Source organism: Brassica napus, chromosome A8 (genome assembly GCF_020379485.1).
Source record: "Brassica napus cultivar Da-Ae chromosome A8, Da-Ae, whole genome shotgun sequence".
Taxonomy (NCBI): domain Eukaryota; kingdom Viridiplantae; phylum Streptophyta; class Magnoliopsida; order Brassicales; family Brassicaceae; genus Brassica; species Brassica napus.
In genome coordinates, this window is record NC_063441.1 from 3,440,913 (window position 1) to 3,465,270 (window position 24,358).

The 24,358-nt window shown below is 34.1% G+C and overlaps 2 protein-coding genes and 1 long non-coding RNA gene across 4 annotated transcripts in view; 1 reads left to right on the forward strand and 2 right to left on the reverse strand.

The window, feature by feature from the left end:
• The window catches only part of LOC106360558 (tRNA-specific adenosine deaminase TAD2), a 98,357-nt gene that overhangs the window by 6,878 nt on the left and 67,121 nt on the right, over positions 1 to 24,358 (reverse strand). The window lies entirely within an intron of this gene.
• LOC125577001 lies at positions 3,420 to 8,650 on the forward strand. Its single transcript, XR_007315323.1, has 2 exons — positions 3,420 to 5,200; positions 5,288 to 8,650. It is a non-coding gene; the product is annotated as an uncharacterized LOC125577001 (long non-coding RNA).
• The window catches only part of LOC106444903 (receptor-like cytoplasmic kinase 1), a 40,708-nt gene continuing 33,539 nt past the window's right edge, over positions 17,190 to 24,358 (reverse strand). The window contains exons 1-6 of one of the 2 annotated variants that reach the window (XM_048737593.1): positions 18,896 to 18,925; positions 18,669 to 18,795; positions 18,303 to 18,576; positions 18,033 to 18,165; positions 17,782 to 17,868; positions 17,190 to 17,525 (exon numbers count right to left, since the gene is read on the reverse strand). In XM_048737593.1, coding sequence (XP_048593550.1) covers positions 17,397 to 17,525; positions 17,782 to 17,868; positions 18,033 to 18,165; positions 18,303 to 18,576; positions 18,669 to 18,789 — 744 coding nt within the window. In that variant the 5' untranslated portion in view covers positions 18,790 to 18,795; positions 18,896 to 18,925 and the 3' untranslated portion in view covers positions 17,190 to 17,396. Of the gene's footprint in view, positions 17,526 to 17,781; positions 17,869 to 18,032; positions 18,166 to 18,302; positions 18,577 to 18,668; positions 18,796 to 18,895; positions 18,926 to 24,358 lie in introns of those variants that run through there. The other variant, XM_048737591.1, reaches the window with a different exon arrangement.

Below are 24,358 nucleotides of genomic sequence, written 5' to 3' on the forward strand. Positions count from 1 at the left end.
CAGGGCCAAAAAAAAAAAGAGTATTACAACAACAACAAAAACAAAGCATAAAACCATACGAATAGGTATGTCATAAGATAATATAACAAAAAGCCATCCAAATCAAGGAAACATAAACGCTCTCTACACACAACGAAGACAACAGTTTCACGATGGTATATATGTGTTCTAATAGAAGCCTGGAGGAGAGGCTAGTGCTTCTTCAACTATCAAGGATTGAAATTTTACACCCTCTCTGCAATGGAAACTCGTCAAGAGACCGTTGACAATTTCTAAATTTGATGTCATCTCATTTGTTGCTAAACCATGACTTTGAACTCTCTAAACTGCTTGGCTCTTCTTTATCCACATTAGTGGTTTGAAAATAACTTAGCTTTTAAAAGGTTCAATCTCAAAGAAAGTTAATCCCACCAATTCGTTACAACAAAGGAGAATGAAAATCCAGTAAGCCCCAAAGACCATGAAAAATAATATGATAGTAGACACACTACTACAATAATACTGAAAATCTCACCACTTTGGGACAACCATGATGGACCCAAAAAGGCTGGAGAAAACAGCCTTTGCATCATGCGAGAAGCACCATGGCTTAGGATCCAAACATCACCATCTGCTCAAGTGGAGAAACATACTTACGGTGGCCAGAGAAGAACACAGTCTTTTTTTTTTTTCTTTCTGATAATCCAGGTATCTGACTATTCCACCGCGTCCAACCGGAACTAACGTGGAAGGTCCTGGAGGCCAAACGGAAACCATGTTAAATTCGCTGTGGTCGGAGCTCGAACACGTGATGGCGGGCACCTCAGCCGAGGTTCCTTTACCACCAGACCACGAGGCCCAGTTAAGAGCACAGTCTTTAAGCTCGGAATGGAGGATGGTTATGGAGCTTAACACAGTCTTTAAGCTCCATAACCATCCTCCATTCCATGCCGTAAGATCTATCGGATGCCCGACCAAAAGACAACCAAAACACTAAGGAACAACACAAGCCAAAGCTCTGATGTGCATACGAGAGACAGAACACAGCCGAGAAACCAAGATATTGAAACTGGATCTGTGATATCGGTTGGAACTCTGTTTTTTAAACAGAATATGAAGGCTGACTTTTTGACTTTTCTGGTGGCTTTTCCGGCCAAACCGGTGGTCTTCATGACCGGATTATTAGCTCGTTGGAAAGCTTGAAACGAGCACTACAATCCAGTATATTCATATGTCAAAAACAAAGCTAAATTGAATGAGAAAGAACGTGATGAAGTGATGAACTTGAAATGTATAACACTGTCAAATGTACAACATCAACTTTGTCCCACATCGGGTAAGTTGAACATTTCAGAGTAGTATAAATAAGGCTTAATTACATGAATGTGAAACTGCTTGGTGAGAGAGAAAGGCTCCCCATGCCGGTGCCGTTGCCGCCGTCAGGCCGGCGCGGTGTCGGCTTGGGTTTGGAGGGTCTGGGCTTGGGTGGAGGGCCTCTAGCCCGATAAAAATATTTTTTTTGGACCAAGTTAAGTTTAATGTTTTGCCATTTATTTCGGGAAAAAACAGCATACAATTTTATTTAAAACGACAAGTAGTTTGTCTAAGAAATAAAAAACGTCATGCGTTTTATCCTCTTGAACATTTCAGAGTAGTATAAATAAGGCTTAATTACATGAGTGTGTAAGCGGCTTGGTGAGAGAGAAAGGCTCCCCGCGCGTGCGCGCCGCCGCCGTCCGGCCGGTTCGGCTCGGCGTGGGCGTGGACTTGGGCTTGGGCTTGGGTGGAAGGCCTCTGGCCCGATAAAAATATTTTTTTTTGGATCAAGTTAAGCTCAATGTTTTACCATTTATTTCGGGAAAAAACAGCAAACAATTTTATTTAAAACGACAAGTAGTTTGTCTAAGAAATAAAAAACGTCATGCGTTTTATCCTCTTGAACATTTCAGAGTAGTATAAATAAGGCTTAATTACATGAGTGTGTAAACGGCTTGGTGAGAGAGAAAGGCTCCCCACGTGCGCGCGCGCCGCCGTCCGGCCGGCTCGGCTCGGCGTGGGTGTCGACTTGGGCTTGGGCTTGGGTGGAGGGCCTCTGGCCCGATAAAAATATTCTTTTTGGACCAAGTTAAGCTCAACGTTTTGCCATTTATTTCGGGGAAAAACAGCATACAATTTTATTTAAAACGACAAGTAATTTGTCTAGGAAATAAAAAACGTCATGCGTTTTATCCTCTAGAAAGTTTTAAACGAGATAAGAGAGAGAGTCTTGAGGAAGAAGTTTCAAAACTCAACTTCCCTCGATCTCCGCGAAATTCTCGCCCACGTGCAGCAGCTGTTGCAAGAAGTGGATCTTCTCCGGCTCTTTAAATATCGTCTCTACTCTTCCTTCATTTCTTAACTTTTTCACATCAAACCAACAGGAAAAATCCCTTGGCGTAAGTCGTAAATACGAGAGTGTTTTGTAGAGTTTATAGTTCGATAGGACGATCACGAGTGAGGTGTGATTCGTCTGCCATGGTTGTATCCTGGAACTCTATATTTGTACAGTCCCGTCTCACTAACGGAGCGAATATTTTAAGTTAAGGAAATAGATCATATCTCGACTCCATGTCTCTTAGCGAATACGATTTCTTATAGTTCTTTTTTGTATTCGCTTTTACATTCGTCTAATTTCCTTAACATCGCTTTTATTTTATCGTTTATGTCAATCCGGTTTATCGGCGTCTAGAATATCAAGTGGACAAGAGGGCTAGCCACTCCCTCGATCGAAAGATCCGGAACCTCATCATCATAGCAGAAAAGTTCATGAGGAAGGTAAGAACATTCAACCAAATCGCTCTAGTTGTGATATTATTTCATTATATAAATTAGAAAAATGCATAATTTTATAAAATTAAATAATTGCATAATTAATGTAGTGAATAAAAATACCATCGAACTATATAGAGATACCAAATTATATAATTTGTATATAATTTTTAAATACATGTATTTATATTTATATTCTATATGTTTATATAATGGACCGAATCAAATATCTATTTCTAAAATATTAATTTGTGATTTATTCTGTCTTTCATAGATAGTGAATATCAGTATTTGATTTAATTAGTAAAGTCACAGATATTCTAAAAACATTGAGTCAATCGAAACGAATACGGACCGGATCAAATTTTATGTTTATTTTATCCATCCTAATTTCTGTTATATCCAATTTCCGCATGGATACTTTTAACATATATCCATATCCATTTGTCATATTGATGAGTGTCTTTTCTCGCATGATTAATTAAGCGGTTGTGGAGAAAACAATTGGATTTCACCCAAACTGTGCACCTATTCAGCTGATCCATCTCTGCTTCCCTGATGACCTAATGATATTTGTTGATCGTAAGGATTAAGGAAGCATCCATTCGAGGTGTGATCAGTTTATTTGATAAGTTTGCAGAACGCTCGTGTCTGTGCATCAACATTGAAAATCCCACTATGTACTTAGCAGGAATAGAAGAGCAGTGGCGAAAGCTATTACTAATCACGTTCCTTCTGAGGTGGATAAGCTACCAGTTCACTACCTTGGCCTACCTCTATTTACTAATAAAATGATGGCGGCGGACTCTGCGCCTCTAGTCGAGAAAATAAGAATGCAGATCTTCTCTTGAAAGAACATATTCTTATCTTTCACGGGTAGAGCTCTTAAAATCAGTAATCATGAGTATAGTGAACTTTTGTATATCAGCCTATCGACTCCAGTGGCGGATCCAAACCAATTATTTGACGGGGCACATAATTAATACACATATTAAATAATATTAAACTAATTCATATAAAGTAAATAACAACATATTTTAAAAATGGTTGTTTTATTAATCATTAAAATAATCAAAATTGCAAGAAAATAATAAACTTTAATTTTGTTCAACTCAGAACAGATTTTCTAAAACTATTTTTTTTCTTACAAATGCAACTAATCACAATAACATACTGTTACAATTAAAATTAATTTGACTGTATGTAAAAATTACACTTCAAGTTTACACATATATAGCAGTAATCAATATCATACATAACTTGTTTATAGTCATCATATCATAAGGGAGTAAACTCTAAAATATTAAACAAAATTAAATGGATTAATTAGTTTTTTATTTTTTTACTAGCAATTGCTACTGTCCTATTAAAAGATGATTCAAAAAATGTGCTAAAAAGTTGAAATCTAACAATGAAATATATATTATATAATAGAAAACTATGAAAAAAAACAAATAACGAAAGAAATGAAAAGAAATGCTAACAGAAAAAAAAATTAAAAATAAGACAAAAATTAGGACAAGTCTCACATTCATTGTACAAGAGGTAAAAGTAAACCAGGGAGAAAAAAACAACGCGATTGGCTTCTAACACTGTAACACCTTAACGTAACCGGAGGCATCTATACCGATTGTTCCACGATAATCAATAGTGACATTGCTAACTGATTAAGATTTATAAAGTAGTCGGGGCATGTGCCCCCGTTCGTTGTACCGTAGATCCGCTCCTGATCGACTCCCAAACAAATTTTTGAAATTTGCAGATTCTACACATCGATTTAGACGATGTCAACTATATTTAACAGACGTAAAAACAATGTTAGTGTTTAACTAAGCATGTGGTTAAACTATGAAAAAAATTCTTTAAAAATCCTCCCAATAGATTATAGTGTAAATATTACGCTTCCTTAGTGTAATTCATAACACTAAACTTATTTATCATAGTATAAAGGGTCGACGACCTATTTCCACACCATAACTATCATATAGTAACAGATCCACACAAACTTTCAACCTCGTCATAATTAGACACAATTGAACTATCTCAACCTATTTCCACCCAATTTTAAAGATCGAAACTCGTTTCCACACAAAATTAAGAAATGATCTAAAATCCACACAAAACGGTTTACTGTTGGTTAATTAGGCTTTGAATAAAACGTTAACCAATAGTTAACCTAATTATACCAAAATGACCCGATTAGAAAGGGTAAACCGATATAAAGGATCAGTTAACCCAAATTTCGAATTAAACCCTCTAACCCGACCCGGAAACCCTAGAATTAAAAAAAAAAATCCCAAATCATGTATGTCGTTGTCTCTCTCGCGACGAAAAGAAGCGCCATTGAAACAGAAGATTAAGCCACGCCATCCCTACTCCGGTTGGTTCCAGCCGTCGAAACTGAAGAAACAAGGTGAGTTCTACACCCTTCTTCTTCGTTTGTCTCTTTTGGTTTTGATTCCATACATTAACAATTGTGTTCATCATCTTCTTTTTCCAGAAATTAAGAATGGAATCTTGTGTTGATGTGCCTGTTGATTGGCATGAAGTTCCTGAATTAGAGTCAGAGAGTCCCGAAGTTGAAGTTCCTGAATTCCGGTCAGAGAGTCCCGATGTTGAAGCTCCTGATGTTGACTCTGATGGTGAAAATAGAAGAGAGCGCAATGACTATGAAATTGAGAAAGAAGTAATGACTTGGGTTGATGAACCTCGAGTGAAGCATAATTTCTAACTTCATTTCAAACTCTGCAAACTTCTTTCTCTCTTCTTATGCACGCTCATGAACAATTGTCTGCTCAAGTCTGCCTAATTGAATTTTCAATGCTTCTGCCTCATCAACCAACGCCTCATCAACCCATTTGTATGTGTGATTATCGTTACTCAGCTACAAACAAAGACATAAGGTCTGTCACTTTATACTTTTTGATTCTATTAACCCACACATGAACAAGAACAATGGCGTTCATATAAAGGGTAAACTAACCCTTTTCTCAGCCGCAAATGCACATCGATAGTATCTCCTGTAAGGATTTGCTGTAGACTTGGACATCAACGACACCACCAATTCCCCACACCAACATCTCTTTGGCACACCAACGACCCTACCTCTTGCTCGACCGGCAGAGGTTCCACTCGAATTTCCAGATTCGTTACTCATCTTTTATGGGTTTTTCACTCTGTTTTGTTCTTTTTTTTTTTGATTCTAGGGTTCCAAAAGGGAAAATCGATGTGGAGAAGACTAATAGTGGTTCGGGTCGGATACTATTCGATTTTAAGTTGGATCTTCGTCTGGATCGCGTCGTACCAATATCAACCGATACCATCAGGTTTAATATCGGTTAACGTTATAAACCATCAAAACCAACCTCAATCTTCGTTTGTGTGGAAACGAGTATGATCTTTAAAATTGGGTGGAAATAGGTTGAGATAGTTTAATTGTGTCTAATTATGACGAGGTTGAAAGTTTGTGTGGATCTGTTACTATATGATAGTTATGGTGTGGAAATAGGTCGTCGACCCAACATCTTTATATATACTAGGGGTTGGTCCGCCCTACGGGCGGATGAATTTACACTAAAACTATTTTATATTTAAAATATATTTTAATTTTATATATAATTTTAAATTTACTTTATATTGAAATAATTAAATATAATCTTTTTATTCTGAGATTATATTGTAAATTTTGTTAAATTTAATTGGTTTGAATTGAAAAAACCACTAATATATTTATTAGAGAACAAAAAGTATTAAATTAGAAAATAGAATAATTTATATTTCTCCATTTGATTTGTGTTTCAATTTGATATAACTGAAGAAAATTTAAAGTAAGAATGAGTAATATTTTTTATTTTAAGAGTATCTGATTCTAATATTATTATAACAACTAATTTCTTACGTTAATAAATTAATACACCTACCTCTAAGCTAAATCCATTGAAACTTAAATGTAATTTGATGAAATTATAAAAAGTTATATTTTAAAATAATATGTATAAATTGTTTCAATAATGTCTTAGTATATATTATGTAACAAAAAATGATGTTCTTTTAATATATGTTTGTTTCAGTTTATATTATATTTTCAATTTATAATGAAATTTTAAATTTTCAAACGTCAAATTTAAGGATTAGAGAAAGTGATGCAAGAAAATATTACTTATAATTTGTTTTATTTACTATAAGTCACAAACAGTTTTTGGAAAGTGTCAACAAATGTATGTTCGATCTTAAAGAACAACCCAAATGTAATTCTATATATGCTCGTATTATAAAGCACGATACTTTATGCATTATGGTTTTATTTCGTTGATAAATTTGGTTAACCTTTAATCAGATATTTGTGCCTCAGTTGGTTTGGAATTTACATGATTTTATAAATTTTGGAATAAGGTTATTAACCTAAAAGGATAATTAAAGTTTAAGCTGCATAAATAGTGATAATATCCAATCCAAGAAAGCGGTAAGAGTTATAATCTATAATAATAAGGCCAAGTTGAAATCTTAAAGAAAAGGAACAAATTGCATTTATAGCTTAAACATCCACCGAAACAAAGAGATTAAATTAAAAATGTAAAAGATATTAGAGAGTTCAAATTATTAGGGAAAACTATGATAAAGCATTATTTGATAAGCAAAGCGGTGGGAAATTGTTTAATCCAAGTTGGTCTACTCCTGACGTGCCTTCTTCTTCATGCTCTCACCGTTTGATGGTGCCACATCTTTTGCCAACTCTGCAACATCTCCATTGCCATCGGGTCCATGGTCATCCCTCTCGTGCTCAGTTATTATGCATGATACAGTGAAGGTTTGCTGTTAGGAAGTGAAGTTGAACTCGCCCAACTTGAGCTGGAAAGTGAAGTTGAAATCGCCCAACTTAAGCTGGAAACTGAAGGCTTTACCAACTATTTGATCCAAAAATATATTTGAGCTTTCTTTCTTAAGCAATCAAATCTTTTGAGATAGCTTATCTTAGTGGTCAAGGGCTGCTAATACAGTGTGTAAATTAATTCAGTACTCCGTTCTCCCACTCGACAATTACAATATTTTAAACTGATGCACTTCTCTCATAATACAAAGTGTATTTTCCCCATGTTTATGTCTTTTATCATCCTTATTTACGATAGCAAGTTGTTACTTGTTAGCATCCCATGTGTAAAATGTATGAAGTTGGAAATGCCACCGAGAAGCCGCAGAGGAGCCTGAAATGGAACGAAACAGACGTTTCTATAGATGTGACACAAAGAGGAAGAAGTGGCGAAGCTCCCCTTCTTTGAAAATCTGAATCAAAATCAAATCCCCAGCCATTAAAAGCAATGTGAGAATGCTGAAAATGTAAAGCACGAAACTGATGGTTGTCAATTTAATCAAGTTTTTAGTTCTTTATTTATGGACAGCAAGAGTTTTCCAACCCAGGTACACAAACATACATCTCTGAACAAACAACAACACAATCTAATCAGCTTAAAAAACGGCTTGTGATTATAGTTTTGTTGTATGTGCTTATCAAAGTTATAAAAGATAGTAGGACTTACATTTTTCTCCATCAACTTCAGAAATAATTTCATTAAGGTCTCTTCCACCATTAATGTCCCTCAGGGACTGCTCCAGGGCTTCCATTGTGATATATCTGGAAACGGAGACCATGATTTGTTGAACTGGTTTTACCTATAATAAATTGTTATGTGATAATTACTGTACTTACCCACTGTTGTCTTTTTCAAAGCGTTGGAAGGCTGAGAATATTCTTTATAGAACTCCCTACTTGCAAGAGTACCAGACGTAGCGTTTTGCTTGGCCATTGGTGGTGCTTTTGATCCGCCTAGCATGTCCTCGTTCTTATTTATTCTTTCACTTTAACTATCGAGTATGTTGATGTGCATTGTTCCGTTACCGTCTCCATTAGCCTATATAAGACAGGGAAAATCAGTTCTTTTGGCATCTTAATATTAATATAAAGATAGCACTCTGCAGGAAAAGAATAGAATTTTAAACCCTCATAAAATCTTTTTTTTTTTGAACACACCCTCATAAAATCTAGTAGTCAATAACAAAAGGTTTCTTGACATGTTCCAAGCAATCTTAAAAACCCCACCGTTTTGCAGCAAAAGAGTCCACCAAAGCGCATATTTTCACCAAATACATGAGAGCTTACACATGGGAAAATGACCACAAGATTTCCATCGGCAGAGCCACACCATAGAAAACGGTCTGTGGCTCTCTGGTTGGATCTCGAAATACTTTACTCTCCTAATCATATTTACCAATTTCCTTCAAAACTCAGAAATGTATATTTGACATGAAATCTAAACCAAAAATATAATATGAGAGGTTACATTGCAAACAGAGAAGGAGATGCGGTCTAACCTGGATTTCTGATGAGTAGTTGTGAACCTTTTCGTACTATTTCTGAAGTTCAGGATATCGTATTTTTCTGCGGACCTTTACTTTGTGTCTTACATGTGATTAACTGTAAACAGAAACATAGAAGATAGTAAACCGCAGCCACCAATCAGGAATTTTTGTAAGGTAATGAACAAATAGCTTTTCAAAGAACTCTAGCTCTAACATGTTCTTGTGCTTCGCTGGCCCTCGCCGTAATTATGGTCATCTTGCAGCAAACTATGATAGAAACTATCTAGTAGCTTGCTTACTGAGACACAAAGTAACTGGCATCAAATATTTTCCATCACTATACAGAAACCAAATAAAAGGGTTTTTTACAATTCTGTTCTAAAATTAACAACCTGCAACTAAAAGATTACATCAGCACACAAAAGTTACAGCTTTTTAATACAGGACTAACACCTTAAGTGAATCACCAGCGACTACTTTTTCTTAATCATCCAACCCCACAACAAATTGGAACTTTGTTTTGTTAAGAGATTTGTAATAATTGACAGACGACCAAATAATTTGTATTTACAGATCAGACCAAGCTGATTTCATCAATCAAACTACTCATCGCGGAAATTTCACTACACAGACTCGTTTCTTTTTTTTCACAAAGTTATTGATTCAAACGTCATAGTTAAGCTGAACGTAATTGGGGTGAAAATGGTACCTGGGAGATAAGTCACCAGCAGCAACTTCTCTCTTCTGCGCTTCTGCTTCAACAGCATCTCAAGGCCAATTAGGAGGCCTCCTGTCACAATGTTTAGGGTTTCTTCATATTCACGTCCAGGAAGAACGTCGTTGAGAAAAGAGAGAAGTCGGAGCCGTCGATGATGATCCGTCTTTGAATTGGCTATTGTGTTTGCTAGGAGTCGCAGCCGCCAGTTTTTTCCCGTTTTTTAATGGGTAAAGGGAAACTGAGATAAGGTTAGAGTTTCATGCTGGAAGATGAGAGAGACGAAGAGTCGAAACAAAGATATGAATATTAGCTGATTTGTATATTAGAATGAGCTGGCAAACACTGATTGGCTTGAATATTTAATCTGACGTGGATAGTTTAGAATTGGAGGATATCCAACTTTTAGTATAGTATAGATATAGACTAGGGATTAACCCGGGCTACGCCCGGGATTTTTACTTTTTTCTAATTTAAGTTGTTAAATTATTTATATTTAAGCTATGAAATATATTTATATAAATGTTAAGAATGCATGCCATACTTTAAATTTATTTTTAAATTGTAGCACGTTAAATTAACATATTTTTTACTATTTAAATTTTTTTTTTGTAATTTTGTTGGCTATCTAGTTATCATATTTAGCGATAGAACTATCTGTTGAGTGTTAGAATAAATGTTTTAGATATTTAATTAAACTCCAGAGTATTTTCGGATCGACCACATGCTCAACAATCGATCGATCCGTAAAAAGATGGTTGATCTCCTTGGCTAGGTAAGTATAATTTTAGCAAAAATATCTTTGATTTTCAAATATTAAGTATATAACTATTCTTTGAATATTTTTTTTTGAATTGTATTTTTTGATTAAAATATTGTATTATAATGTTTATGTAAAAATGTGATGTTTGAATTGTGATGTTCGTATACTTAACCTAGATGATATTGATGTTTAACATTATTGTTTTCTGGAAATAGAAAATAATGATATATCAAAACGTATCTAATACTTGTTAAATGATAGTATAATGTAAATTACATCCATTATTTGAAAATAACCATTTGTTGTTTTTATTTATTTATTTTAATCAGAAATTATTTTTATTTAAAAACATTATTCATATATAATATAATAGTTTAAGTTTGGAAGATTAATCTATATATATAAATTATGTATATTTTTTTAAAAAAAATTAAGATATTATATATAGAGTAACTGGTTAAAAGCTGAATTTCTTATCTTCAAAATCAAATATTTATATTTTTGTCTTCATGTTATACTTACCAATCCATCATTGATATTTATAACTCAGTATGTTTTAAAAAAAACTTAGTTTTAAGTAATAAACGAATTTAATAAATTAAATTCATCACCTATAATGTTTTGTAAACTATATTTGAAAACTCTCTAAAATTATATTTTAAGCATAATATTACTATTATTTAATTTAAGTTATTTTAAGCATAATATATGCTAAACCAACTTAAATTATATTTACAATAGGACCATCCTAAACCGGTTAATAAACCAAAAATAATACTAAACCAACATGAACCAATACCTGATTCGGCGAGGAAGGAAGTGTTTCGGGATAAACGCTTGAATGGTTATTAAGTGTAATGGTTTGATCATGAAAGAGTTAGTATGAATATTAACAATAAAATTCTGGATTAGATTAATTTAAATTTGTAAGAATACTTTTATGTCTATGAAAAGCAATTCAATTCCCATTAATAAGTTTGGCTTTTGGAAGTTGCGGGTTTTTCAACAATGAATCCACCTAACAAAAAGTTCGTTGTTATAAAAAATCTCCTTCAAGGTCATTAAAGGTTTTTGGGACGGTGAGAATGATGGTGGAACCATTTTTTTGCTCGAGTGCTTTGAAGTTTTCCTTGATTGTGTGAGGTTGATGTTGATGGGATAATCAGTTTTATAGGAACTTTCTTGATGTAAAAATATACATTTTTTTTGTTTAATGTGGTATTTCCATTTTTATATAATTTACTACCATTTTAAGATAGATGTACATTTTAAGATAGATGTTTAAATCTTAATGTACTTTTTCATTTTTTAAAATGTTTATTTCCATTTCTTATATTTTTACTTACGTAATATCTATATTTTATATTTTAAAATAGATATTTAAATCTTAATGTACTTTTTCCATTTTTTTTAATTGTGTATTTACTTATATTATATATTTTACATTTTAAGATAGATGTTTAATGTTTAATGAACTTTTTCCATTTTCTTAAAAAATTGTGCATTTACTTATTATTATATATATAATTCATATATTATATATTTAAATTATTTACTTATTATTTATTTTCCTGTATATGTATTTCTATTTCCTGTACTTTTTATTTACTTAATATCTCTATTTTACATTTTAAGATAGATGTTTAAATGTTAATTTACGTTTTCTATTTTTTTTTTAAATTATATATTTCTATTTGTTATACTTTCTATTTACGTAATATCTATATTTTAAATTTTAAGATATATTTTTAAATCTTAATGTAATTTTCCATTTTTTAAATTGGGTATTTACCTATATTATATATTTACTTATTAATTATTTTTATTTATATTGTGTATTTCTATTTCTTATACTTTCTATTTACTAATAATTTTATATTTTAAGATAGATTTACATTTTAAGATAGATGTTTAAATACTAATGTACTTTTTCCATTTTTTTAAATTGTGTATTTCCTTTTCTTATACTTTCTATTTGCGTAATATCTATATTTTACATTTTAAGATAGATGTTTAAATCTTAATATATTTTTTCCATTGTTTTTAAGTTGTGTATTTCTTTTTCTTATACTTTCTATTTACTTAATATCTATATTTTACATTTTAAGATAGATGTTTAATATTTAATGTATTCTTTCCATTTTTTTAAAATTGTGCATTTACTTATTATTGTATATATAATTCGTATATTTATATATTTATAATATATACTTATTATTTATTTTTCTATATATTGAATATTTCTCTTTCTTATACTTTATATTTAGTTAATATCTATATTTTATATTTTAAGATAGATGTTTAAGTTTTAATGTATATTTCCATTTTTAATGTAAAACGACAATGTTTAATAGAAGAATTTGGACAAATAGTCAAATAGTTATATTTATGTTTTTTTTTTCTTTTTTTTATAAAATGGTAATGTTACATTATGGAGATAAACCATTTTTTTAGTGAAAAATGGTAATCTTACATATGTTTAATGTAGATTTCCATTTTTTTATGTTGTATGTTTACATATTATTGTTATTTTTAAATGTAAAATGGTAATCTTACATATGTTTAATGTAGTATTTCCATTTTTTATGTCGTATGTTTACATATTATTTATTATTTTCAAAATTATATATAATGTTTTTTTACAAAATAGCAATGTTACATTATGGAGATAAACCGTCTTTTTTTAGTGAAAAATTGTAATCTTACATATGTTTAATGTAGTTTTTCCATTTTTTTATGTTGTATGTTTACATATTATTTTTTTAAAAATAAAAATGTAAAATGGTAATCTTACATATGTTTAATGTAGTATTTCTATTTTTTTATGTTGTATGTTTACATATATTTATTATTTTCGAAATTATATATAATGTTTTTTGTTTTTTTATAAAACGGTAATGTTACATTATGGAGATAAGCCGTTTTTTTTAAGTGAAAAATGGTAATCTTACATATGTTTAATGTAGTTTTTCCATTTTTTATTTATGTTGTATGTTTAGATATTATTTATAATTTTTGAAAATTAGTAAAACTATATTTTATGCCACGTGTCATCTTTCGGAAGTAGTTTTTTTTTTGCTGATGTGGACGCTCAATGGAGCCCCAAAAGGTCCCTTTTATTAGTATAAATTTGCTATTTTACCATACATCCAATCTGGTCCACAAAATATAAAAATAATTTTTAAGAAAATAAAAATTTCGATATAAATAATATTATTTCATTATATAAATTAGAAAACTGCATAATTTTATAAAATTAAATAATTACATAATTAATTTAGTGAATAAAAATACCATAGAACTACATAGAGATACCAAATTATACAATTTGTATATAATTTTTAAATACATGTATGTATATTTATATTCTATATGTTTATATAATGGACCGAATCAAATATCTATTTCTAAAATATTAATTTGTGATTTATTCTGTCTTTCATAGATAGTGAATATCAGTATTTGATTTAATTAGTAAAGTCACAGATATTCCAAAAAAATTGAGTCAATCGAAACGAATACGGACCGGATCAAATTTTATGTATAGTTTATCCATCATAATTTCTGTTATATCCAATTTTCGCATGGATACTTTTAACATATCTCCATATCCATTTGTCATATCGATGATTGTCTTTTCTCGCATGATTAATTAAGCGGCTGTGGAGAAAATAATTGGATTTCACCCAAATTGCGCACCTATTCAGCTGACCCATCTCTGCTTCCCTGATGACCTAATGATATTTGTTGATGGTAAGGATTAAGGAAGCATCCATTCGAGGTGATATCTGTTTATTTGATAAGTTTGCAGAACGCTTGTGTCTGTGCATCAGCATTGAAAATCCCATTATATACTTAGCAGGATTAGAAGAGCAGTGGCGAAAGCTATTACTAATCATATTCCTTTTGAGGAGGGTAAGCTACCGGTTCACTACCTTGGCCTATCTCTACTTACTAATAAAATGATGGATGCGGACTCTTCGTCTCTAGTCGAGAAAATAAGAATGCAGATCTCCTCATGAAAGAACATATTCTTATCTTTCACGGGTAGAGATCTTAAAATCAGTAATCATGAGTATAGTAAACTTTTGTATGTCAGCCTATCGACTCCAATGGCGGATCCAAACTAATTATTTGACGGGAGCACATAATTAATACATATATTAAATAATATTAAACTAATTCATATAAAGTAAATAACAACATATTTTAAAAATGGTTGTATACCATTAATCATAAAAATAATCAAAACTGCAAGAAAATAATAAACTTTAATTTTGTTCAACTCAGAACAGATTTTCTAAAACTATTTTTTTCTTACAAATGCAACTAATCATAATAACATACTGTTACAATTAAAATTAATTTGAATGTATGTAAAAATTAGTCTTCAAGTTTACACATATATAACAGTAATCAATATCATACATAACTTGTTTATAGTCATCATATCATAAGGGACTAAACTCTAAAATATTAAACAAAATCAAATGGATTAATCAATACTATTAAAAGGGAAGTAGTTTTAATAAATCTACTTAAAAAAGTTGTTTGGACTCTTTTATTTTTTATTTTTTTGACTTCTCCTATATATTATAACAATATGTGACAAGATATTTTAGCTATATATAAGCGATTTTTACTCTAACTGTCAATCTGGATACATTATTATTTATTCTTAACCATTTAAATCATCGATTGCTAAACTACCCTACCCAAACAAAATAAATTACATGAACCAAAACCAAAGCACAACCTATTATAACATAACTTTATCGAAATATTCATTCTCCCACTTATAAAAACATCGAAATATTGATTTCACCCACAAGGAGCATAGTACCATCGACTACACAATTAATTTCTAACACAGATAAACCCCAAATTAATAAGACCAAAAATTTAAACATAATTAAATTGAGACCCACATTAAATTTAAAATAGAATAAAGCCCAAATACTTAAGAACATAACTTACAAAAATATATGTGAATAAAACATTCTTTTTAAAATCGAACTTTCAATAATGGAACATATGTCTCTGATACTCTTATAAAATAGTAAATTGTAGTCTAGATTTACATTATAGATACTCTTATAAAAAAATTAAAAATATTCTAATACTTGGTTTTATAATTGGTAGTTTGATTGTTAATAGACATACAATTAAATGTAACATAAATCGTTACTAATAACACTATATTTATCCCAGTTTCAAATTGCTATACTATTTTTACACACAAATGAATTTCCAAACAAATTTCGAACAAACTTCAAAAACGCAAACGCGTGATCTAATTTCATACAAATTAATTGTGCTTACGCAAATGACCTATATATTAGTGATATAATCTTCAAAATTATATGATTCAAACCCTAAATTTCATAATTATGAAAAGCAAAACAAAATCAAATCCGCGCTTTGCGCGGATCAAAATCTAGTTAGTTTTTTATTTCTTTACTAGCAATTGCTACTGTCCTATTAAAAGATGATTCAAAAAATGTGCTAAAAAGTTGAAATCTAACAATGAAATATATATTATATAATAGAAAACTATGGAAAAAAAACAAATGAATAAAGAAATGAAAAGAAATGCTAACAGAAAAAAAAAATTAAAAATAAGACAAAAATTAGGATAAGTCTCACATTCATTGTACAAGAGGTAAAAGTAAACCAAGGAGAAAAAAACAACGCGATTGGCTTCAAACACTGTAACACCTTAACGTAACCGGAGGCATCTATACCGATTGTTCCACGATAATCAATAGTGACATTGCTAACTGATTAAGATTTATAAAGTAGTCGGGGAACGTGCCCCCGTTCGTTGTACCGTAGATCCGCTCCTGATCGACTCCCAAACAAATCAAGAAATGGAGCGTTTATGTTCTGCATTCTTGTGGTCTGGTCCAGCTTTACATACAATTAAATCTAAAGCTTTTTAGTCGGATGGCTGCAAACCACTACATGAAGGAGGACTGGCCATCAAACCGATAAAGGAAGCAAATACAGTGAGTTTATGAAACTTGTGTAGAGGATTCTTTCCTCAAAGCCAACTTTATGGGTCGTGTGGATTCATAAAAACATACCTGGACCGGCAGTCTTTTCGGACAGTAAAAGAGACTACAAACAGAAGATCTAGGATGTGGAGGAAGCTTCTCGAATGCAGAAATAGTTTTAGAGAATTACTACAAAGTGGTAAATGGAGAGAGAGTACACCCTTTTGGTTTGATAACTGGTGTAAGAAGTGGAGACTAATTGATATCATAGGGCCCAGAGGCTACATTGACTTGGGAATGGCAGAGAAGCAACAGTCGCTACTGTCATAGAAACTCACCATTATGGAAAGCCAGAGAAGCAACAGTTGCTACTATCAAGGAAAAGCCATTACGCTGAAGCTCTCACTAGGTGGTTCAACAATGGGTAGGATTATTTAAGAACAATCTTTAAAATGATGTAATCTGTTTCTTTTTCAAACGAACGTCACACAAGTTGTAAAAGATGATTTTTTGGCTGAATACAATTTTACATTCATCCTTAACAAAAGAGAATCTCTAGTCTAAGATTTAATAGTGAGGTTTCTGAAATCATTATTAGGTTAACAATAAACAAAATATAATTTGGTATTTTCTCTCCACCTCAAATTACATAACAGAAAACAGATAATATAGAGAAATACATACACTGCTATTCAAAAGTGGGGCTTGAATGCAAAAACAAATACACAGTTGATTAATCATTATAAAGCAGCAGCTGAGATGTGGTTTGGATATCTGATGATCAATAAGGGTTCCTATGTGGAGTAGAACGAGGAGGGTTCAGAAGAGGTTGAAGTGCCTTCACCACAATGCTCATGTTTGGTCTAAAATTTGCCTCATATTGCACGCACAGTGCAGCCACCGCAGCTAGCTGATCATCATCATATGGCATATATAAGACCACAAACTCAATTGTCATAGAAATGAATGTGGACTGCAAGACTATCGCTTTTTTTTATTTGGCATTTTGAAGTAAAAGGTAAAAAAAATAGAATGTGGTTTCTCCCTACTTCCTTTGGTACTAATCTCAGTAGAGAAAACTAGTCTTCTAAGTTATAACCAAAGTATCTTATATGCTGCAATGAAACAATGATATGAGAAAACAATGTTTATGGGATTATTAATACCTTGGCAACAGCTTTAGAGGGGTACTCTCCAAGTAGTCTTGCATCAACACATAGCTTCACCTTGTCTTCGCTCAGTTTAGGGGTTGCCTGAGACAAACATACAAAATCCATACTATTTGAGTAACGATAATTAGACTTTTATTCTTTTAACATTTTCCGATATTTTTGAGTCAAATTGGTCTTCTAAAATCCATTGTTTATCAATAAACAAACCACAACCAGAAACAGAGAAGGCTGCACTAAAACATTACCCAAGTCACTAGACTTTGTTGTCCACGAGGTAAGGTATGGTCGACTGGTTTACGACCAGTAAGGAGCTCTAGCAGAACAACGCCAAAACTGTAGACGTCGCTCTTTGTGCTCAATGTTCCCGTCATTGCATACCTGTTCACACACATAACCCAACAATGTTTAAGCTCTAGATTCAACTGTGAGAAGAGAGGCAAGTAGAACCAAGATGATTTGTTTGAATGAAACAAACTGAAAATCAAAGAAAATATTAAAAAATAAAAGGGCATTACTCAGGAGCGTGATAGCCAAAGGTTCCTAGTACACGAGTAGAGTGAAGTCGAGCAGCCATGTCAGGCGCTTGATTAGAGAGATCGAAGTCACCAATCTTGGCAACATCGTCATCAAAGAGAAGCACGTTGCTGGATTTGATGTCTCGGTGGATAACCTGAGGGTTGACCTTCTCGTGCAAGTACTCAAGCCCTCTGGCTGCACCAACAGCGATCTTGACTCTCTGATGCCACGTCATAACAGGACCTCGCAGCGCTCCTTTCACGCCTTTTCGGCCTGCACCACCAAAAGAGATACATCCATAGTTTCATCAAGATGTTCAAGTCTCCAGTGAGACTAATCCCATATAAAATTGAATCATCACTCACCATGAAGAACATCATGAAGAGATCCGTTAGGAGCATACTCATAAGCAAGAACACGGAGAGGTCCATCAACACAATAACCCACAAGCGCAATAACATTTTCGTGTCGCAATCTCGAAACCATTGATATCTAGAAGAAAAAGCTTCTACTATTAATAAAAGAAAGGTAAACAGAACATTCTCAAAGGAGCTGTTTGATACAGAACCATTTGCACATAGCATTAATATACCTGGGAAAGAAATTTTTGGTCAGGCTGCTTGCTAGGTATAAAAATGGAAACTATGTACAAAGGATGAAGTAGAAGAAGAAGCATGAGAGTACCTGTTTGGGTTTAGCGACGAGAAAGAGGAAGTTGGGAAAGTAGAGAGTGTTGGAATAAGCTTGAAGATAAATGAAGAAGCATGAAGACTTACGACACAAGTAATCCTAATCTAGTTGAGATTTGAGATAAAGACAAATATGTTTTAGGAGTTATCTATAACATAAGTCAGTTAGGATTAGGTTTACTTGTTATCTATATAATAGATCCATCGAGTTATGATTGGATCAAGTGTGTGAGATTGAACGAGCTCAAGGTTGTTTGAGTTAGTTTTTCCTTGAGATAAATAAGAGAGTTATTCTTATAGTTCAGTTGCATACACAAGCATTGTCGATCTCTTTGGTTTCAATATTTGGTATCAGAGCATAAGTTGAAACCATGGGGGATCTTACGGTTTCTATATCGAAGCCGAAGGAGACAGGATCGTCATCAATAAAGTGTCCGGTGCTGAATGCTACTAACTATACAGTATGGGCAATCAAGATGAAGATTCTGTTGAAGTTACATAAGGTTTGGGATATCATTGAGGGAGAAGATGCAGACGACGAGAAAAATAACATGGCCATGGCCTTGTTAGTACAATCAATACCCAAAACTCTAGTTTTGCAAGTCGGAGAGTTGGATACTGCTAAGAAGGTGTGGGATGCTGTTAAAACTAGACACATGGGTGCTGACAGAGTAAAGGAGGCTCGACTACAAACGCTTATGGCGGAGTTCGACCGGATGAAGATGAAGGATAATGAAACTATCGACGAGTTTACAGGCAGGATATCTGAAATCTCTTCGAAATCTGCAGCACCTGGAGAAGAGATTGAGGAACCAAAGCTCGTTAAGAAGTTCTTAAAGAGTCTTCCACACAAGAAGTACATACACATAGTCGCGGCTTTGGAGCAAGTGTTAGATCTTAAAGCAACTGGTTTTGAGGACATAATTGGTCGACTTAAGGCATATGAGGAACGCATTAATGCGACTGAAGAAGAGACGTCAGAAGAACAGAGTAAACTAATGTATGCAAATTCAGATCATCAGTACGGTCGTAACTTCAATGGGGAAAACAGAGGTAACAACACCGACGGTAGAGGCCGTGGTCGTGGAGGAAGGTTCAATAACAGAGGAGGAAGAGGTCGTGGACGGTATGTCTATCAAGTTCGAGACACAGCAAACATTACGTGTTATCGGTGCGACAAACTGGGTCACTACGCAAGTGACTGTCCCGACCGTTTGCTCAAACTACAAATAACACAAGAGACTAAAGAAGAAGATACTGCTTTGGCTGACGAGTTGATGTTGAATGAAGTAGTGTTTCTTAACGAGGAAAGGGTGAAACCTGAAGTTTTTGGAGAAAACTTAAATAATAATGTGTGGTATTTGGACAATGGGGCTAGCAACCACATGACGGGAGATCGATCATACTTTACCACACTTGATGAGACTATAACAGGAAAAGTTAAGTTTGGTGATGACAGTCGCATTGACATACAAGGAAAAGGCTCCATTAGCTTTGTTCTGGAGAATGGAGAAAGGAAGACGATGTCAAATGTATACTTTATACCGGCACTGAGGAGCAATATTATAAGTCTGGGACAGGCTACTGAGACGGGATGTGAGATACGGATGAAGGAGGATGTCTTAGAGCTGTATGATCGAGACAGCAAGTTACTAATACGCTCCAGTAGAGGAAGAAATCGTCTGTATAAAGTTACACTTGATGCTGAGAGTCCTTCATGCTTACAGATTATAACGTCTGATGTCTCGAGCAAGTGGCACGCGAGACTTGGACATATTAATTTTGAGAACATGCGTCTAATGGTTGATAAAGAGTTAGTTACAGGAATACCAAAGATTACAGTGATGAAGAAAACATGCGTATCCTGTCTACTTGGCAAGCAACCAAGACGGTCCTTTCCTGCTGCAACTACCTACCGAGCATCGAAGAAACTCGAACTCATACATGGTGACCTCTGTGGTCCAATTACACCACCGACGATTGGGAGAAACAGATACGTGTTTGTGTTGATTGATGACTACTCTCGTTACATGTGGATGATTCTTATGAAGGAGAAGAGTGAAGCCTTTGAAAAGTTCAAGAAGTTTAAGGTATCCGTTGAACAAGAAACTGCTGTCTCAATCAAAACATTCCGTACCGACAGAGGTGGTGAGTTTACATCCAGAGAATTCAACTTGTTCTGCGAAGAGAGTGGTATCCAGAGGCATCTAACCGCGCCATACTCCCCACAGCAGAATGGAGTAGTGGAGAGACGCAACAGAACAATATTAGAGATGACGAGGAGCATACTGAAGCATAGAAGTGTTCCTAACTATATGTGGGGAGAGGCAGTAAGGCACGCTACGTATCTTATAAACAGAGCTGCGACTAGAACACTTGATGCCAAGACTCCTTACGAGATGTTCAAAGGGAGCAAACCTAGCATTGCCCACTTACGAGTATTTGGTTGTGTTGGATATGCTAAAGTAGAGGCGCCTCACGTCAAGAAGCTAGATGACCGGTCACGAGTTCTGATCCACCTTGGAACAGAACCGGGGACCAAGGCTTATCGTCTTGTCGACCCTAAAAACAAGAAGATTACAGTTAGTCGAGATGTAGTGTTCTTGGAGGACGAAGGCTGGAGCTGGATCAGCCAAGAGAAGGAAACTGATATTGGTTCATTCAGTATCAACTTAGGAGAAACTGGAAACAGAGGATTGAAAGAGATCGAGTTCAGTATGGAGTCTGACGAAAGTACTAAAGACACTATAACAGAACAGGTCGGTGATCATACAGAAGCTGAGAATGAGGTCATAGAGATCTCAGACACCGAAGAAGAACAACAGGAGGAACCACAGCTGAGACGCTCAACTAGAGAAAGAACAACGCCAGGGTATCTATCTGATTATATTCTGATGGCTGAAGCCGAGTGTGAAACACTCCTTATGGCAATTAATGATGAACCGTGGAACTTCTCTGAGGCTAAAGGTATGAAAGTGTGGCTAACAGCATGTGACGATGAGATACTTTCGATAGAGAAGAACCAAACGTGGGTTCTAGTTGACCTACCTATAGGAGTTAAGCCCATTGGATTAAAGTGGGTGTTCAAAGTCAAACGGAATCCAGACGGAAGCGTGAACAAATACAAAGCGAGGCTGGTAGCAAAAGGCTATGTGCAGAAACATGGAATAGATTATGACGAGGTGTTCGCCCCGGTTGCTAGGATCGAAACAATCAGGCTTATCATTGCTTTGGCTGCATCTCATGGTTGGGAAGTGCATCACTTAGACGTAAAGACTGCATTCCTTCACGGGGATTTGAAAGAAGAAGTCTACGTATCACAGCCTGAGGGTTTCGAGGTTAAAGGCAGTGAGGAGAAGGTTTACAAGCTGTCTAAAGCACTCTACGGTCTAAAGCAAGCTCCCAGAGCTTGGAATGATAAGCTCAATCAGATTCTCAGGGAGTTAAATTTTGATCGATGCTCTAAGGAACCTTCACTATACCAAAAGAAACGTAACGAAGATCTTCTTATTATTGCAGTATATGTGGATGATCTACTGGTAACAGGTTCTAACTTGAAGATGATAACTGAGTTCAAGAGGGAAATGTCAGCCAAATTCGAGATGAGTGACTTGGGAAGGTTGACGTACTACTTGGGAATTGAGGTGTTGCAGAATGACGATGGAATCATCCTAAGGCAGGAAAGATATGCAACTAGAATCTTGTCTGAGACAGGGATGAATGACTGCAACTCCGTTCATGTGCCAATGGACGGAAGCTTGAAGCTATCAAAAGGTGAAGGAGAAGCATCAACTGATGAGAAGAAGTACAGGAGGAGTATCGGCTGTCTGCGCTATCTTGTTCACACAAGACCCGACCTCTCTTACAGCATTGGAGTCTTGAGCCGGTATATGCTTGATCCTAAGGAGTCACACGATGCTGCACTAAAGCATGTTCTAAGGTACGTACGTGGAACACTCTCCTACGGACTGACCTATGGACGTGCAGACAAAGCAAAACTCCTAGGCTACAGCGATAGTTCTCTCAATGTGGACGTCGACGATGGAAGAAGTATAACAGGGCATATGTTCTATCTTGGAGAAAGCCCCATTACATGGTGCTCACAGAAACAAGAGGTTGTGGCACTGTCATCTTGCGAAGCTGAATTTATGGCAGCCACTGAAGCAGCCAAAAAAGCGATATGGCTTCAAGAGCTTTTGAGTGAAGTCACAAGCGAGGAATGCAAAAGGGTAATCATCCGAGTAGACAACAAGTCTGCGATATCACTAACCAGAAACCCAGTCTTCCACGGACGTAGCAAGCACATACACAGAAGGTATCATTTCATCAGAGAATGTGTGGAGAATGGACAAGTGGATGTTGAGTTCGTCGCGGGAGACAAACAGAAAGCTGATATACTCACTAAGGGACTTGGGAGAATCAAGTTCAAGGAGATGAGAGAGTTCATTGGTGTTCAGGATTCAACAGAAAACAACTTCAAGCTTAAAGGAGGGAATGTTGGAATAAGCTTGAAGATAAATGAAGAAGCATGAAGACTTGCGACACAAGTAATCCTAATGTAGTTGAGATTTGAGATAAAGACAAATATGTTTTAGGAGTTATCTATAACATAAGTCAGTTAGGATTAGGTTTACTTGTTATCTATATAATAGATCCATCGAGTTATGATTGGATCAAGTGTGTGAGATTGAACGAGCTCAAGGTTGTTTGAGTTAGTTTTTCCTTGAGATAAATAAGAGAGTTATTCTTATAGTTCAGTTGCATACACAAGCATTGTCGATCTCTTTGGTTTCAATAGAGAGAGAGTTTTGAAATTATATCTCTGCTTAGTGTTTAAGCTTTGATAATGCTTCGACGTCTCTTTTTTAGAGAGAAGATGATCACTTTTTAAACCTCTCTCTCATCTCTCCCATTAGTTGGCAGATTTAATCGAATACCCAAATTACCCTTTGACTATATTAGATTAATTTAGAAAGACTACACCTAAAATCCCCAAAATAACCTTAAAATAGTACTATTGCGGTAAGGATATCCATGTAAAAAAACTAGTGTTTTGGAGTTGGGTTGGAGATGATAAAGTTTTTAGTGTTGAAATCACAATAAAATAGTGTAATCTTGACACTATAAGATCATCTCCGATAGTTTATTCTATTTTTTCTTCTAAAATAAAGTAACTCTATAATAGAGTTATATATTACTCCAATGTCACTCTATTTTAGAGTGAAAAATAGAGTGATGAACAAAAAATAAAAAAATTATTCTATATATAGACTAAAAATAGATTTACACTATTATAGAGTAGAAAATAGAGTACTATTGGAACATATTTACTCTAAACTCTATTTTAAAAAGGAAAATAGAATGGG